The following is a 16,102-nucleotide window of genomic DNA, read 5'->3' on the forward strand; positions in this document are numbered from 1 at the left end:
CTTCACCATAATAGAAGTGTTCATCCAAATTGTTCCCTGGCTCTATAACAATACAGAGTTGATGAAATAGAGTCAGGAGACATGTACAGTATTGAGATGGACATCCTTTAATGGACACATTTTTAACAGTTGAAAATAGGTGCTATCTATTCTCTGAACAAATGAAATAGCTTTGCACAAATAATAATTATTAACTATTTAACTCAAATACTTTAAATTATGCTTTATGTGACAAAGAAAAATATATTACAATTTTACTTTGTGTCTGTTGTACGAGTGATCAAATGAATGTATTGCTTTTTAAAGTTTTAATACTTGCTTGCTTGGCCTAATTAGTAGAAAATAAGAAAAGATTATTTGATTCAAATCAGAATTTCATGGTAAGATTGCAGATTACATCAGAGAATTACCACTGAGATAGCACACAGCAATGTACACACAGGAAAACACACATAGATGTTCAGCTACTGTATTTATTGCGGCCTAGTTTATGTTTTCATACCGGTGAAATTAATCTAATATACAACGAGTGTCTAATGACAGCTATTTATGCAAACTACACATTTTTAGTTTCATATGTGTGTGTTTGTGTGTGTGTGTGTGTGTGTGGGGGGGGGGGTTAAGTATTGGGTTCATTGCAGAATTAACAGCAATGCAATCACAGGCATTACAATATTTCCTCTTAACTCTCAAACATGGCTTCTGTATAGCACAAGTACATGATGTACTGTAGTCTCTTCATAAGTGTTGGACCACAAATAAAGCAGAATAAGTGAACTGATGTTATTTTATTAGCAAAAGATCTGTGGTGTAGGATATGCTGAATACCAGACACTTGAATCTGTCTTAATACAAACTCGGCATAATCTCTTAACATTTCAATCATATATAAACAGACCGATAGCTTCCCATGACATAATGCAAAATATGCAGAGTAATAAATATTTTATGACAAATACTGACCACTTTGCAGGTATACATCTGTCTGGACCTCCAAATCCTTTCTCTATTATTCAGACAGATAAGAAAATACACATACTGTATATACATATATCATGGCATGGAGCTGTGCCATGATATATGTATATACAGTATGTGTATTTTCTTATCTGATAAGAAATTTTATAAGTATTTTCTTATTTTCTTATCAGATAAGAAAATACACATACTGTATATACATATATCATGGCATGGAGCCGTGCCATCTAAGCAACGTAATTAAAATCATTATGCACTACATCTAATATAAAAACAGTACATCAAGTCATTTTCAGTATTTCATTCAAGTAAGAGACATTTCAAGGCTTCTGAAATTCACTTCCAGATTTGCAGACACTCAGATTGAACGTCTGAGTTACTGAGAAATGCGCTGTTCAATTCTGCCAAAGTTCTCGGCTTATTGATCGCTTGCTCCAGATACGTGAACTTATCAAATCTTTACTCGAGTCAAATATCATGAATCACTATCTTTTCAAGTGTTTATTTTTAACACAGAAATGTGCATTTAATATTCATTTGAGCAATTGAGTGTTACGCTACAGGACGCCTGGGTATGCTGAACTGTAATTATATATCATTATAAGTTCTCCTTCCACCGGCTGTTCAAGTTTAAACTAAATTACACCATACATGATTCAAAACATTTCCTACACAAAATAGTTTAACACAAAAACAAGCCTGTAATGTGTATAAAGACACACACACACACACACACACACACACACACACACACACACACACACACACACACACACACATACATTTTAGAATATCGACTCAAGCTGAGGCTTGTTAATGTGACGTTCACTGAGACTGTCCGTAAGTCCATGAGACTGAATGTCACAGTCCCAGAGACCAGAGATTTAGATTAAACATGTATGAATTTGTGCACACAGACTGAAAGAACAGGAAGTCATCCTCCCCTTGTTCTCACAAACACATCCTATTCATGCAAAGCAAACAAGTAATGGAGGAAAAACAAGAGGATGTCAAATTAAGACTCTAGGTACTATCAAGTATGAGCAAACATAACTAGTCTGAAAACAGCAGTCTTCAAACACAGACTCCAACTTTGCACTGTGTTGCTCTGAAGTGAAAAATCATGCTTCGGGATGTACCAGAGGACAATGAAAGGCCTAAAAAGGGAAAACCCTCAGGAGTGGGTTTGTATATACAAGTTTAACATGGCTAGGCAGGGCTTGTAAGTGTGCTCAGGCTTGATTTGCTGGGAAAGGAGCCAGTATACTGCAGAACACAATGGTGCAGGATGGGTGTAGGTAGGAACGCTGTAGAGGAGACGGGTGGATATAAAACAAACAGGATCCTCACAATGCAAACCAGAAACATTAGTAAATATTGTGATGTTTCTCCCTACAGCATATGCTTTTGTTCACCTCTGAGACACTGCCAGTGCAATAAGCACAACGAGGTCGTTGCTCCACCACACCCTTACAGACGCACTGTGAAGGTACACAATTACTGACTGTGGCAAATCTGTTGCTCTGCACAATGTAAGCATTTCACAACCAAATAGTGCTCGGGGACAAATTTTTGTCCTAGCCAGTGCACGTTACAAAATGTTACGCGGCCATTCATTTGACCAATAAACGATCTGCACAATTTTTTGCTCCACTTGGATGAACAAATGTGATATAGTCTGTACAAAACCTATAAGGGATTGTATAATCTTCTATAGCTATATGGGATAAACACTCAGTCAGAACAGTTATGGAGTAAATCGTTGATTCAGAAAATACTTTTTTTTTTTAACAGTATCATTCTTTTTACAGAGCTGTGCAAAAAGGTTGCCTGGTGTAATATTTACCCTCTGTGTTCTGGCACAATTAATGACACTTTGGTTTATTAAAGAAAGATTTGAAAAGATTTAAAAGTAATACATTAAAAATTGAAATAAAATATTAATAAGTAACAACAAAATCAGAAAAAAACATATTTACTTGATAGAGTTTAGTGGTTTCTTTGTCTAATGCTATTACAGATAGCTCCTAAAAATGTTTTACAGAAAACTAATTCAACATAAAACATAATGCCACATTACTGGATAAGGCAAAAGCCTGATAGTTTCTTCAGGACAGGTTCAGACAGAGGAAGAAAAGTGGCACAAGGAAGACACAACAAAAGGCTACTGTACCATAAACCAGGAAACGGTAAGTAATCTCTACACAAGGGTTCTGTCGCGCCTTGCGTACATCATTAGAGGGTACACCAAATACCTGGCAGGCTACTGGGATGGCGATGGCCTTCATGATTGCACGCACAGCCAGCAGAACTGCTACACCAATCAGCAAGCGCAGAAGAGTCTGTCCTAGCAGTGCACAGGTGATAGAGGGCATCTTGAGCGGAAGCGAGGAGGCAGGCGGGTCATGCAGTAGGCTCAGCTGCTGGTTGAGGCGGCTTGCTAGTGCACCCCCTGCACCGGTAGCCAGAGCCTGGGCGGTGTCACCCCGGGACGTACTCCATGAATCCAGAGCAAAGGCAAGCACGGACAAGCCCACGTGCAGCAATAGAACGACTGCAGGAGACATGTTGCTCGATAAGTAGAACGTGTCGATGTCTTCCAGGAAAGGGAGAAAGCCAGCTAGGATCAGCAAGCTGTACAGGAAGCCTGTAATCACCTCCTAAGAAATGAGCATTGAAATAAACAGAAATTAATTTAGCTACATAATCCATCATGTTTTTTTTCACATGGAAAAGAGACAAGAGATTTATATCTTCTAAGGTATTTGGCAGAAACCCTTATACAGAGTGACTATGAATATAACAGTGAATATACCGCACCTAGTAGTATTAGACCTACAAATTCCTCTCTGTCTCTCTTAAATTGTCATAATGGTGCATTTAATGCATACAACTGCTGCAGTCATTTTTGTGATTTGAGCTTGTTTGTGTAACAGCAGAAAAAACAATATATCATGTTTGAGTACTGTATGAATTCGGGACAGTTTTTCCCTTCGTCACCTCCTCTGAATTGCTCTGTGAATAACTGACTACATTGTGAATCTCGAACGAGGCAGTTTTTTTAAAACACGTCAGAGCCTCAACAAAAAGGAAGTGCTGTTTTATACCATTGTGGTGTTGTGTTCTGTGTTCGGATGTCTTTAATGACACTTTCCCAGGACACACAGAGTGAAGAAATGAAATCAGAAGTTCCTCACAGAGCTATTCTTACACCAATGCAAATTTATTACAGGACTCATCTTTTATAATTCACACAACTATTTTATGAGCTTGTGTCTCTAGTCAGTACAACAGGCACTACAGCTCAGTCTAGATACTTCCTGAAACGTAATTATTGTACTCTATACTTCCTGTTTTCACGGTCACATGGCAATCTGGACTTCCTCTTCAAGTGGACCATAGCTTTCCTGTGGTGGCTGCTGGTGATATTAAACTATTAGGGTTGACTGATATGTTCTATACTGAGGTCTCATTGATTAAAAAATAATAAGAAGAAAAAGAATCATCATCATCATCATCAAGTATGTTTGTTAAATGAAATACTGTTTATGAATGTAAAAAAAAAAAGTTGTATAAAACATATTGAATATTACATACACAATTTCAAGTGTGTAATGTTCTACTAGGTTCAAGTATGCTATGATTTCTCTAAACCCTAAACAGAAAAGCCGGAGCCCTTTTCTTCAAACCAACCAACACCGAACTAACTCTTCTGTCATCTGTGCTTTTGGGTAATTTGTACTTTGATTCGATGTTGTGTGCAAAATCAATCCAGTTCATTTTTGGTTGAAAACTGATGGTAAGATAAATGATAGATCTCATTCACGCTCATCACCTCCAACTATAACATGACTGTCGATGACGTATATAACGGATAACTGGGCTGAAAGATTATAGCCCGACTCGTGTATGGAGTTTGTGTCGCTCTGTGTAGTCTCCCTGCCTGAACTGAACTGTAATTGATGGCTGTGTGAGTGTACAGATCTGGGCATGTTAGACTGCAGCCTTCATACCATTCTGTATGTTTTTATTTCAACTGCTATCGGTGCTGTCGGAAGAAAGTAAATAAATGCAATATAATCCTCTTTAAAGCATTTGTTAGTCACAAACAACACGATGTGGATGCCGAAAAACAAAATCTTTTGTTGATGACACATTATTTTTCTTTTAAAACCAGGAAAGACTCAATTCCTCTTCCTCGCTGAAACAAGCCATCTCTGCAACTTTCTACCCCATCTCACAGCAAAGTTCTGCTCATGACGTAAAGTAAAGCCGTGAGCTCCAGAAAGTCTGACACTGTTCTGGCTCACCTGTTCTTCCCTGCTATCTGATCTGGCGTGATGTGTGTTCAAGGGTTGGAAGCAGATTACAGGATGACTTTCAACACGTGACAAATCAGGCCATCGTGCCTTGGTGGCAATTACCGTCAAGCGATATAATCACGACAGTAAAAACATGGAGAATGCAGGGGAGTAATCAGACAAAATCTGCTGACTACAAAATCTGCTGATACTGTTAGCACAGACACATCCAGGAGCGGGAAGCTATTGTACTATGTTTTTTTGTTTTTGTTTTTTTTTTTTTTTACAAAAAATGCAGCCCTGAAAGACAGTGGAGCTCTAATAAAAAATGTATTACTGCATCTTATCACTAAAATTTACTGCATTAAGAAATATTTCAGTGTATGTGAGATGGCTAACGACAATAAGATTTAACACTGTACCTTGTACTGAGAACAGGTTTTGAAGGTCAGATAAAACTAGTTTTTTGCAAAAGGTTAAAAACAAACTGCACTACCTTTTAAAGAAAACAAAATCCACCCGAAAAGATTTGAAGATCAGATATTTACAGTATAATCAATGATACCTTCAAGGGTGCAAAAGAATTATTATACAACTGTTTCATTTCCATTCTTCATGGATACATTGATGTGTTTTAGGCTGGACTTTTCCTTTAAGATGTTTCCATGAGAACGACTGGAATATAATCGAATACGTCTAAAAACAATCGATGGACAAAAAATGAAACAAAAAGGATCTATTTAGTTTTAAATGCATATGTAATGTCAGATGATGACATAAGTCGTTTGTACGTTTTATCTATCAGGTTCTGTTATACTTTACTTGAAGACAAAGACTCTGTTAAAAGCAAAAAAGCATGAGAAAGCATGTAAGCCTGTATTATTACAGGCCTGCTACAGTGCAGCTACGTGATAGTCTGAATCACTGATTTCACAGACAGCCGAAGTGTTGATCGTCAGTGGCTCCTCTGGGATAGCAAGCGCCCAATCAAAGAGGATCGGTGGAAGAAAAGAGATTAAAAAAAAAAAACAGGAAAAAAACAGTGTGCTGTGATTAAGGCAACAGAGCAGATGTTAGGATGAGTCAGCCATGATGACTCACTGATCGTGATCATCCACATCCATCTCCTGGGGTCTGGACTGTGGAGGTGTAGCAGATAACAGATAGAAGTCAGCTTTTGACTGTAGCTGCTTATTGGTTAACTGTATAATCAAATTCCATGGCCTGTATTTCACAAAGGATGTTAGTATTCGTTTACTTTTGTCTTGGCTCTGTCTTTGCTCTATTACTGAATGTAATGGGTAAGCACATAAAAGAGAGAGAGAGAGAGAGAGAGAGAAAGAGGGAAAGGAAGAGAAAGAGGGAGGGGGAGAGAGAGGGAGAGAGCGAGAGGAAGACAGAGAGAGAGAAAGAGAGATAGAGGAAGAGAGAGAGAAAGAAAAAGAAAGAATGAGAGAGAGAGAGAGAGAGAGAGAGAGAGAGAGAGAGAGAGAGAGAGAGAGAGAGAGAGAGAGAGAATGGCACAAATGTTTATGAACGATCACATTGCTCCTGAATGGGGGAAATAAAACATTTTCTAAATGCTCAGTCCAGGTTTTTTACTCACCAAGACAGAATGCATTCCCATGTAGATTCTGCTTATGCAGACCAAGAAACTCCAGCATATGGCCACAGTCAGTCCAAACAGGAAGGGGTACTGGGACACAGGGAAAGGAGAAAACACATTTTACAAGTTATTATACATTTACTATTTAAAGTGTACAGGCTGACTGTGAACACACAAACACAGCATGAGTCAGGAACAACAGATTTAGATTTGTAGTGATTTCCCCAAGCAACACTGTTAATGCAACACAAATTCTGTTCTGCGACTACAGACATCGAAATGCTTGTTAAACCGCTTTTGTTACGAACTGCCCTCGGCACTAATAACGCAAATGGAAAATAAGATAATTAGTTAAAGGTTCTTATTATAATATGATAATTACACAAACAATGCTATTTAGCCAAATCAGGAATAAACCGAGCTTGGACATGGACAGAAATACCTACAGTATGAAGGCTTCTGTCCTGGTTTCCAGCTATGAGCATATTTATTAGCAGACTATTCAGGCATGTCATGAGTGTGGCCTGATGGGCACGGTGAAACTTGGTGTGTGAGATTTGACAAAAATATTTCCCTTTTTCTACAATGCATAAATGTGCTGTACTCTCTGGGTGGAACGGACGGCACACTTTCCCTTGAGTGCAACGGCCTCGTCATATCACGGGTGTCTGTAAGATCGTGCAAGTGGAAGAGGGTAGAAAGCACTTTCCTTTAAATACGTTATGCTGCCCTGTAACATAGCACGAGCAGCCTTCTAAAAAAAAGATGGTACTACGTTGAATTAGAGACAAAAAATGCACTAAGTAATACATTACGTTGCATTAGATGTTCACTAAAAATATTTGCGCATCAAATCAGCTGTTTCCGAGTTTGTTTTGCAAATGCTATTTTCCGATAAAGGGCCCAGTATCAGCTCAGAAAAGTGCATCGTGACATCATTTATTATATTAATATTGTATTTCCCAAGCTTTAAAAATTTCACGACAAACAATGGATTTATTTCCACTAGCATAAAATGTGTAAAACTAAGCAATCATTAAAATAAATTATTTCAGTCATCTTTTTAATTAACTTAGCTCCCATACCTGTATCAACTTCATCAACTTCGCAATCAATAATGAGTGTTAATCGGCTCATTTTCTCCTCTCGTTCTATCGTGAGACGTTAAACCTCTTTAGTGAAATAAGCATATTGGCTTCCTCAGCTCCTCCAAACGGTGGATATATCTGACCAGTGCAATCTACACAGCCTTAATCTACTGCTATTGAGAGACAAGAGTTATTCAACAACAAAATCATGATGATGTCAAAATAAATATGAACCACTGATCATCAATTCTGGGTCACCATGTCACCAGGTGTACACGGATAGTGATAATGTCGTGTGGTAGACATTTGCTCAACAGTGCTGGTTTAAACTCCTCAGAGACAAGGCTTTGCATTCTGCAAATGCTGTGCAAATGCTGTGCAAATGCTGAGAATAATTTACACAGAGGTTTGAGGAAAACAAACGTTGTTATATCTGCTGAGTCCTACAAATCTTTGTACAGACCGTGTCCTCGTGTTTAAGCGAGTTCCTCAAACACAGCTGACAAGAGACACAAAGAAAAGAGGATCAAACAATGACCCAGCTCTATTGTTCTCACCGTTCTGCTGTTGGTATTCATATATTTTTTGTCAATTTGTGAATGAATGGCTTGTTCTGACCTCCCTATTGTTTTCTCTTTTAGTGCACTCTTTCACGGCATTTGAATAAACTATGTGACAACAATGAAAAAACAACGTTACAGAAGGGACAACGGATGAAATATTAACCAGAGATTCGACAAAGCTTTCACTGTTTGTTCGAAATTGATGTCCGTCATTTCTCTGTATTACATCATCTGTACAAACACAAAGCTGACAGGAAGACAAATGACCAGGAAAAATATTAAGTGGATCTTTGCAATAACTGGGCTACCCTTGACTTAGTGAACTTTAGAGCTCACATGTGTATGACCTCGGTGATCCCCAGCGCCTGCATATTACCCAAGAGCTCAGAGGCCAGGTACTGTTATCACACAGCAGCTCTATACTCATCTTGTCTAAATGACATTCTGACAAACCATGCTATCAGTGTGGTTTATTAGTTATGACAGATTTTACTACATATTAGTTAAGCTTTGAGCCTAACATGTAATGAAAGCTATTAAGCGGCAAAATCAATCGCTGCCTAATAAGTGCATGATGGTAAATTATTTTATATATATATATATACAATATATACAAAGAATATATATATAAAATGCGTCGCCTTGCCACAGCTTTAAAGAGTATTGAACCGAAACTGCTTTAAATTCATTTTTCATATGCTGCACCATTGATTTTGTTTTGCATCACAAAGGTAAATAAATCCAGCAGCTACAGTCAGAGATATTATAAAGGATCTCAAGTAGTTCTTTTCAATCAGTAAGAAGTTAGTCTAAACTTCAAGGTGTATCTTATTCATGAAAACTTCTATCACTTTATGTGAAACTCCATTAGTGAAAGTGATATGTAGAGTGATGTAAGGTTTTTCTCTTGTGATGCTAAACCAGTGCATTTTCAGAACAAAGAATGTGCCAGAGGATCCTGACAATGAAGCATCTGTAATCCGAGATGTGCAAAAGTCTTGAGCGCACAGCGGGACATCAAAATGTACGAGTGAATGAATAACACCTGACAATCTCAACCTACTACTAAAAATAACATTTGGCACGGTGCGCATTTCCAATCTGAACACATCATCTTCCAAAAAGATCTCAAATACTATCCCTACTGAACTGCTGAAAAATCAGATATCTTGCATGTATAAAATAAAAATGTGTAAAAGATTAATAACACACTGTGCGATAAAACGTCCTTTCTATGCATTCACAGAAAGTAGAGAATTACAGCCAGAGGCTTACAGCTAAAGTATAAATTTGATCAATGCTCAAAATCTATCTGTGCATTTTACTCTCTCGACTTATTCCACTGTCACCTTTTAAATGATGACTTTCTACAAATAGGTAGTTTTCTTAAGACGTTTATAAAGTGTGGATCAAATCTGGGCCCAACTTTAGACCTAATGAATATCTGGGCATCACACTCATATTTAATCGTGGTTTGTCCCCAATCTGTTGCCATAAAGTTGGAAGCACACATTTGTCTAAAGTGTCTTTGTATGTTTCAGCATTACAGCTTTTTTCACTGGATCTACAAGGCTAAAAACTCTAGAGCAACGCCGCAGGATCCATGAAGACACAGTTTTCATGGAGCAGAAGAACTTGAGTGTCCACAAGCACATGTGGGTGTGATGGTCAGGTGTCTGCAAATTTTCTGACATATAGTGAATCTCTCTGACAATCTTTATATTTCAAACTGAACAATGTCCTGAAAACATCTCGTTACTAAACAGTGTTAAGGTAAATGTTTTATTTTTTGTAAACGTAAGTGCAAACCGTACCACAACAATCATTCAGTATTCAGTTAAGTAAATTTAGTTGTAGTATTATTAGTATAGAAGTTCCTTATTTCAACTAAAATGACACGGATGCTCCACGAAATTTCAAAACGATCGATGGTAAAAATGTATACAAGATCTGAAAGGGCTTTTTTTTTGAACGATGGCCCTCGTCCCTGACTTGTAGAGGATACCGAGGTTTAAGCATTACCTCCCAGCGGCTGTAAGTGAGCATGAAGAGGCAGAAAGGGACAGAGGTTCCAGTCATGGCATGCACGGATGGCATGCTGTACTCGAAGTTGTAGAAAACCTCCACTTTGACCACGGGCGGTGATGCAGGTCGCGTCCACCTCACCAGGTCTTTGGTGGTCTGTCCGAAGAACAGCACCCAGACCCACACGACAATGATCTGCCTGCTCACACACGCGTCCACGTTCCACATCAGGAACGGGAAGAACACGATGAAGAACATCTCATTGCCCAGTTCAGTGCCCAAAGTGAAGAGGTAGAAGAGAAACTTGTTGTCTATGATGAACTCCTGGCCAACATCATCAGTCAGAGAGTTCTTACGTAGAGGCTTCACTCTTCCTCTGGACTTTAATGTTTCAGTACCAGAGCTGAGCAAAGAAATGTCCTCGTTTTCGTGTTGGTTCATACACTTCTTGCTGTCAGTGTCCGGTTCACCGTCACACCGATTCACCCCCGGGCCGTTAGGACACACGTCCCGGTCTCTGTCCTTCTCTGTCGCGGCTGATCTGCGGGAAAACGTCCCTCTAACACCGCAAAGCTGCTGAAACCTGGCGACATGGCAAGGATCCTGCAAGTATCTACAAAAGCAGACAAACCGCGTGAACAGAACAGTCGCCATTATTAAACCGACTCAGTGAGCGGAACCGAATCCTCCTGATGACGACGACGATGATGATGATGAAGGTGGTGCTTCCCTCAGATACAGGAACATACCGCTAACAACATAGCTAACAGCTAACGGCGACTTTCTCTTCGCTTCTTCATGGCGCCAAGGTTCATTCGTGACCCTGGTGTCTGTGTATCTGACGGAAATGTGTCCTGTCGTGTCCCGTCTTGAATAAACACCACAAAGTTTAACCAGCTAGCTCGAGCGAAATAAAACGAAGACCGTAGACCCCGGCTGGCGCCTCGCGCTCTCGACCGCGGGCACGCGCACTAGTGACGTACATGCGGGTCCCCGCAGACACTGACTTCTGCACTCCTTGAAAAAGTATACAGACACCTTTCCCTCACACCCTAAAGGTTGCTCCAAAATCTGAAGCAGAGAACTGTCTGAAATGTCTTTGTATGCTGAACTAAGAGGCACAAGAACCTTGTTACAAAAAAACACCGAAGACATGGTTTGTCAAGGCTGGAGTTGAGGAACTCAGGCACAGATCCCTGATCTCAAATCAACTGAACATCTTGATGTTGTTCTGATGTTTTTGATGATGTTCCAACGTCCAGCTAGCATGTAGCATCCTCATCCTCACCTCACTAATGCTCTTGTAGCTGAATGAACCCAAATCCTCTCAACCCAGTGCAGAGGAAGAATGGAAAAGGATGACCATGTGCTCTTTTAATCACTTGCATTGAACTCAAACCCCAAAAGACTCTAAATAATGTCGTTTGCTGGTCTCTCTTCACCCTGTCCTTCAGTAAAGACATACCATGATAGTTGCAGCAGTAATAACAGTAATATACAGGTCCATCTCAATAAATTGTCATGAAAAAGTACATTTATTTCTGTAATTCAACTCAGATAGTGAAAATTATGTATTATATAAATTCAGTACATACAGACTGAAGTAGTTTAAGTGTTTGGTTCTTTTAATTGTGATGATTTGGGCTCACTATCTCAAAAAAAAATTTATATTTCATGAGACTAATAAAAACACATTTTTAGTGAATTGGCCTTCTGGAAAGTCTGTTCATTAAATGTATATGTACTCAATACTTGGTTGGGGCTGCTTTTGCTTTAATTACTGCCTCGCTTCGGCGTGCCATCCAGGTGATCGGTCTGTGGCACTGCTTTGGTGGTATGAAAGCCCAGGTTTCTTTGACAGTGGCCTTCAGCTCATCTGCATTTTTGGTCTCTTGCTTCTCATTTTCCTCTTGACAACACCTCATAGATTCTCTATGGGGTTCAGGTCTGTTGAGTCTGCTGGCCAGTCACGCACACTAACGGCATTGTCATTTAACCAACTTTGGGTGCTTTTGTCAGTGTGGGCAGGTGCCAAATCCTGCTGCACAATGAACTCAGCATCTTTAAAAAGCAGAAGGAAGCAAGTGCTCTAAAATTCCTTGGTTAAAGGGATCAGTAACTTTGGTTTTCAAAAAACACACTGGACCAGCCCCAGCAGATGACATTGCACTCCAAGTCATCAGACTGTGGATACTTAATACAAGACTTTAAACAACTTGGGCTATGAGCTTCTCCACCCTTCCTCCAGACTCTAGGACCTTGGTTTCCAAATAAAATACAAAACTTTCTCTCATCTCCTTAGCCCAACTTACTTGATACTTTGTTCTATACCTACTGTTATTTTTACCCCTCAAATAATGAATCATATCAAATCTCTGGCTCAAAACCCTCTTTATTCATTTACATTATCTTAATTGCCTTAAAAGTGCCACCAGTCAGGCAAGCAACCCAGAAACTCGTTTTTTATGCACTTATTTTATGCTAATTAAGCTTCTATACATTGTCAGTAGTGTGTGATACAATAAATTATAAAATGAAGATTGATCAATATTTTCTCCAAGAATATATTTATTAAATACCTGTAAAACTGAAGCTAACCAATGACACTTAGTTCCTACAAATAGTCTGTCCAAAAAAACCCAAAAGTAGGAATTTCAGAAATACAAAAAAAAAAAAGAAAAGAAATCTTCGGAGTGAGAAACAAATCCGCTCAACGCACATCACCACTCACATTTCACCACTTAAATTTGATCTTCTGTTCATATTTCTTGACTGAAAGAAAAAAAGGGGGGGGGGGGGTTTACAAACATTAAAATGCTTTCATAATTAAATTGGGTACAAAATGTCAAGAAATCCTACAACACAATTAATCAGGCAAATTTATGATGTAATTATTTATTCAAAAATACTTACAAACTGCTCTGTCGTCCTTCATTGCACTTAGAAGCCAGAGTTGTTTTCTACGTTCTTCTGACTCTTTGGCATGTAAAGATGTAGAAAAGAAATAACTATTATAGGCAAACATTACATTAAAAATTATGCTTATTATATAAACATACATATATGTTCTCTCATAGTACATGTTCTCTTTATAATACTTTCTTTAATTTTAACCAGGTGAGTCAGTTGAGGACCAGTTCTCATTTGCAATGCGACCAGACAAAGAGGCAACATAGTTTTTATGTTAACATAATATGAGCTCATTAATAGATATGGACCTTCCTTGCCCAGGCTTTGCCACGTCCTCTGTCTAAGAGAGAGCTGCTTATTTTTCTGTGGAGACAATGCCGGCTTATGGTCCGTTCCTGAACCAGAGTTGTCCGTTCCATCCTCTCCGTGTCGTCTAGATTTGGAGTCCTATCATGAAATGATCACACACAGCTCTTAGTGAACCTTAGTGAGAGAAATGCAATCAAATTAAAAACATAGCTATGTTGTGCCACAGACACTATGAAAAATTTTAAATACAAGACAAACCATTGGTAGATCCCCATAAGACTTTGACTTTATTGAGGCCAGTAGATCTGCCCTGTTGGAGCACTGGGGAAATGGAAAAATGATTCAAGTCGCTCCAATTTAAATATAAAAATTCTTTAATTGATGGGAGTATTAACAGACCCAAACACATTGTTGTTGGCTGACATGGCTGAACGAACCTCTAACTGCTGAACGCTTTCCTTTGCTTTTTTATCACAGCTTGCATTCTTCAGTTTCTGGATGCAAGATGCAAAAAGGGTTAGAAAGACTTTAAATTAGTAAAGCAAATTCAAAAACTCACAAGCAGAGAAAATGTGTGATAACATATGCTGTTCGTGTGAATGCCTACAAGTCTTAAATCTCCACAGACACTCACTTTTGTTTTTTCCTGCCACTGCTGAAAGGCAAGTACACATTCCTCAAGCTGCATGCTCAGGTTGACTGGGGTCACGCTGACTGAGGCAGACACATTTAGAGCCTGCTTAATCCGTTCATAATGAGCCTGCACATTTCTAATTTCCTGTAAGCGCACACACACCTTGTAAGTCTCATTGCTAATTTCTTGACTTCCAAGAATTTTTGAAGGGGAAATCCACAGTTGCATGGGTCTACATATAGATGTAACCGTTTCCTGGGAATCTGGTAGTGCCTTTTTGACTAAGATTTAACGTACTTCTGATTTAAATTTCTGTATTCTCTAATACTGCTCACACATATTTCCTTAACTAAATGCTTCACTCACCTCCAGTGTACTTGCATTAACCAGTTCGGTTACTCTGTCTGGCAGGTCCTGAAACGACTTGTTCATATTCTTGTTTTTAAAACGGCGCTTTGCATCAAAGGTGAGCTGGGGGTACGAGAAAATACATGCAATATTTATAGCCAGTGGGAGTTTTTGCATTTGTGAGGTTATCAATCTTTGAAAAAAGAAAACACTTTATATACACAATATAGGTGAAATGGTAATAAATGTAAGTATTTCACTGCTTAGTTTTAACATGAACCTGATTTGGCATGGCAGAATAAAAAAAAGCCTTCTCAGAAACAAGCTTCCTGTAGATATATACAACATCCAGGTGTTGACAGTCAACAGCATCGGCGACAAAGTTCTGCACACTCATCCAGTCCTTCAGTGCAATGGAGATCTGAAACGAAAGGGAACGAAGATATGCAGAAATCTGCACTAACAAACAAGACAGACGGATACCGATGAGAGTGTCAATGTCAGTGGCAGCACCTTCTCCTTTGGGCTGACAAGCTGTGTGAAGTAAAGGCCATACAACATGTACAGAGCCCCTACTCGGATCTGAAAGCTGTTCGGGGGCAAGAAGTAATCATACACTGTGGTAAAGACAAGACGAATAAAGGGTCTTTTTTCGTAGTTTGTGGTCATGCCACTAGAGAAATGGAGAGAAACACACACACAGGATATTTTATTTATTTATATATATATATATATATATATATATATATATATATATATATATATCATACAACATAAGACTTGAAGACTTTCCCTAATAATAATAATAATAAATAATAATAATAATAATAAAAAAGGTGTTATTTATTTATTTGTTTGCTTGTTTTGTAGATTAAATTCAGGCTTCACCCTCGTTGCAACAGAGATAAATGATTCCAGCACAGTTCAGTCAGGCCTTACTAATAGACACTGGAGAAGTCCATAACTCTCCATATGGACGCAAACTCTTCATAACGCACCGACTTCGTCTGCTGGAAACGTCGCAGCAGCTCCTCACAGTCGCTTTTAAACGGAACCCAAAGTACGTTGCACGTTTTAACGACAGCTTAAAATAAGAAATACATCGTGAGAACAAACACAATATAGCATCGAGAAGCACAATCACCAAACTCACCTGTCGACATCCTGACTGAGAAGCCACAGGTGGGAGGAGCTCCAGAGTTAATTAGACACATCACATCATAGGCCAAGAGCTGGTGGGCGGAGCTTAACCACTAATTAAACCAAATCATAGTCACGTGGTTAAAAGTTGATTGAAAATTGCTATTTCAATGTGATGACATCCATACATCGTGAATTAT

The 16,102-nt window shown here is 38.8% G+C and overlaps 2 protein-coding genes and 1 long non-coding RNA gene across 8 annotated transcripts; 1 reads left to right on the forward strand and 2 right to left on the reverse strand.

Annotated features, from left to right (window-relative positions):
- Positions 1 to 86: 86 nt before the first annotated feature.
- sgpp1a (sphingosine-1-phosphate phosphatase 1a) lies at positions 87 to 11,548 on the reverse strand. Its single transcript, XM_027149435.2, has 3 exons — positions 10,559 to 11,548; positions 6,886 to 6,975; positions 87 to 3,638 (listed from the first exon to the last, which is right to left on the reverse strand). Exons 1-3 carry the CDS (start codon positions 11,213 to 11,215, stop codon positions 3,087 to 3,089), a joined length of 1,299 nt encoding a protein of 432 aa, XP_027005236.2. The 5' UTR covers positions 11,216 to 11,548; the 3' UTR covers positions 87 to 3,086.
- Positions 4,376 to 5,309, forward strand: LOC125139087. The gene is made up of 3 exons (XR_007138205.1): positions 4,376 to 4,499; positions 4,642 to 4,709; positions 5,156 to 5,309. It is a non-coding gene; the product is annotated as an uncharacterized LOC125139087 (long non-coding RNA).
- A 1,389-nt stretch (positions 11,549 to 12,937) lies between the features above and the next one.
- Positions 12,938 to 15,993, reverse strand: snapc1a (small nuclear RNA activating complex, polypeptide 1a). 6 transcript variants are annotated; one of them, XM_047801974.1, is made up of 11 exons: positions 15,916 to 15,993; positions 15,702 to 15,846; positions 15,276 to 15,351; positions 15,043 to 15,183; positions 14,781 to 14,885; positions 14,415 to 14,558; positions 14,218 to 14,274; positions 14,039 to 14,101; positions 13,780 to 13,918; positions 13,475 to 13,537; positions 12,938 to 13,333 (listed from the first exon to the last, which is right to left on the reverse strand). In XM_047801974.1, exons 1-11 carry the CDS (start codon positions 15,974 to 15,976, stop codon positions 13,296 to 13,298), a joined length of 1,032 nt encoding a protein of 343 aa, XP_047657930.1. In that variant the 5' UTR covers positions 15,977 to 15,993; the 3' UTR covers positions 12,938 to 13,295. The 6 variants fall into 6 exon arrangements, with proteins under 6 accessions (XP_047657930.1, XP_027005021.1, XP_027005023.1 ...); XM_027149220.2 differs by having other exon boundaries at positions 15,276 to 15,435; positions 15,916 to 15,992; XM_027149222.2 differs by having other exon boundaries at positions 15,276 to 15,435; positions 15,651 to 15,846; positions 15,916 to 15,991.
- Positions 15,994 to 16,102: the final 109 nt, after the last annotated feature.

The sequence above is a fragment of the Tachysurus fulvidraco genome, chromosome 16, assembly GCF_022655615.1.
Source record: "Tachysurus fulvidraco isolate hzauxx_2018 chromosome 16, HZAU_PFXX_2.0, whole genome shotgun sequence".
NCBI lineage: Eukaryota > Metazoa > Chordata > Actinopteri > Siluriformes > Bagridae > Tachysurus > Tachysurus fulvidraco.

Excerpts from the sequence above, each read along its gene's own strand:
- sgpp1a (XM_027149435.2), bottom strand. The coding sequence starts at position 11,215 with ATGGCGACTGTTCTGTTCACGCGGTTTGTCTGCTTTTGTAGATACTTG. Across the intron at positions 6,976-10,558 it reads TCACTTACAGCCGCTGGGAG|TACCCCTTCCTGTTTGGACT; the intron begins GTAATGCTTAAA and ends CCTGTGTCCCAG. Across the intron at positions 3,639-6,885 it reads TGGGAATGCATTCTGTCTTG|GAGGTGATTACAGGCTTCCT; the intron begins GTGAGTAAAAAA and ends CTCATTTCTTAG.
- snapc1a (XM_027149220.2), bottom strand. The coding sequence starts at position 15,976 with ATGTGTCTAATTAACTCTGGAGCTCCTCCCACCTGTGGCTTCTCAGTC. Across the intron at positions 15,436-15,701 it reads GACTTCTCCAGTGTCTATTA|TGGCATGACCACAAACTACG; the intron begins GTAAGGCCTGAC and ends CCATTTCTCTAG. Across the intron at positions 13,334-13,474 it reads GAAGGACGACAGAGCAGTTT|TCAAGAAATATGAACAGAAG; the intron begins GTAAGTATTTTT and ends TTTTTCTTTCAG.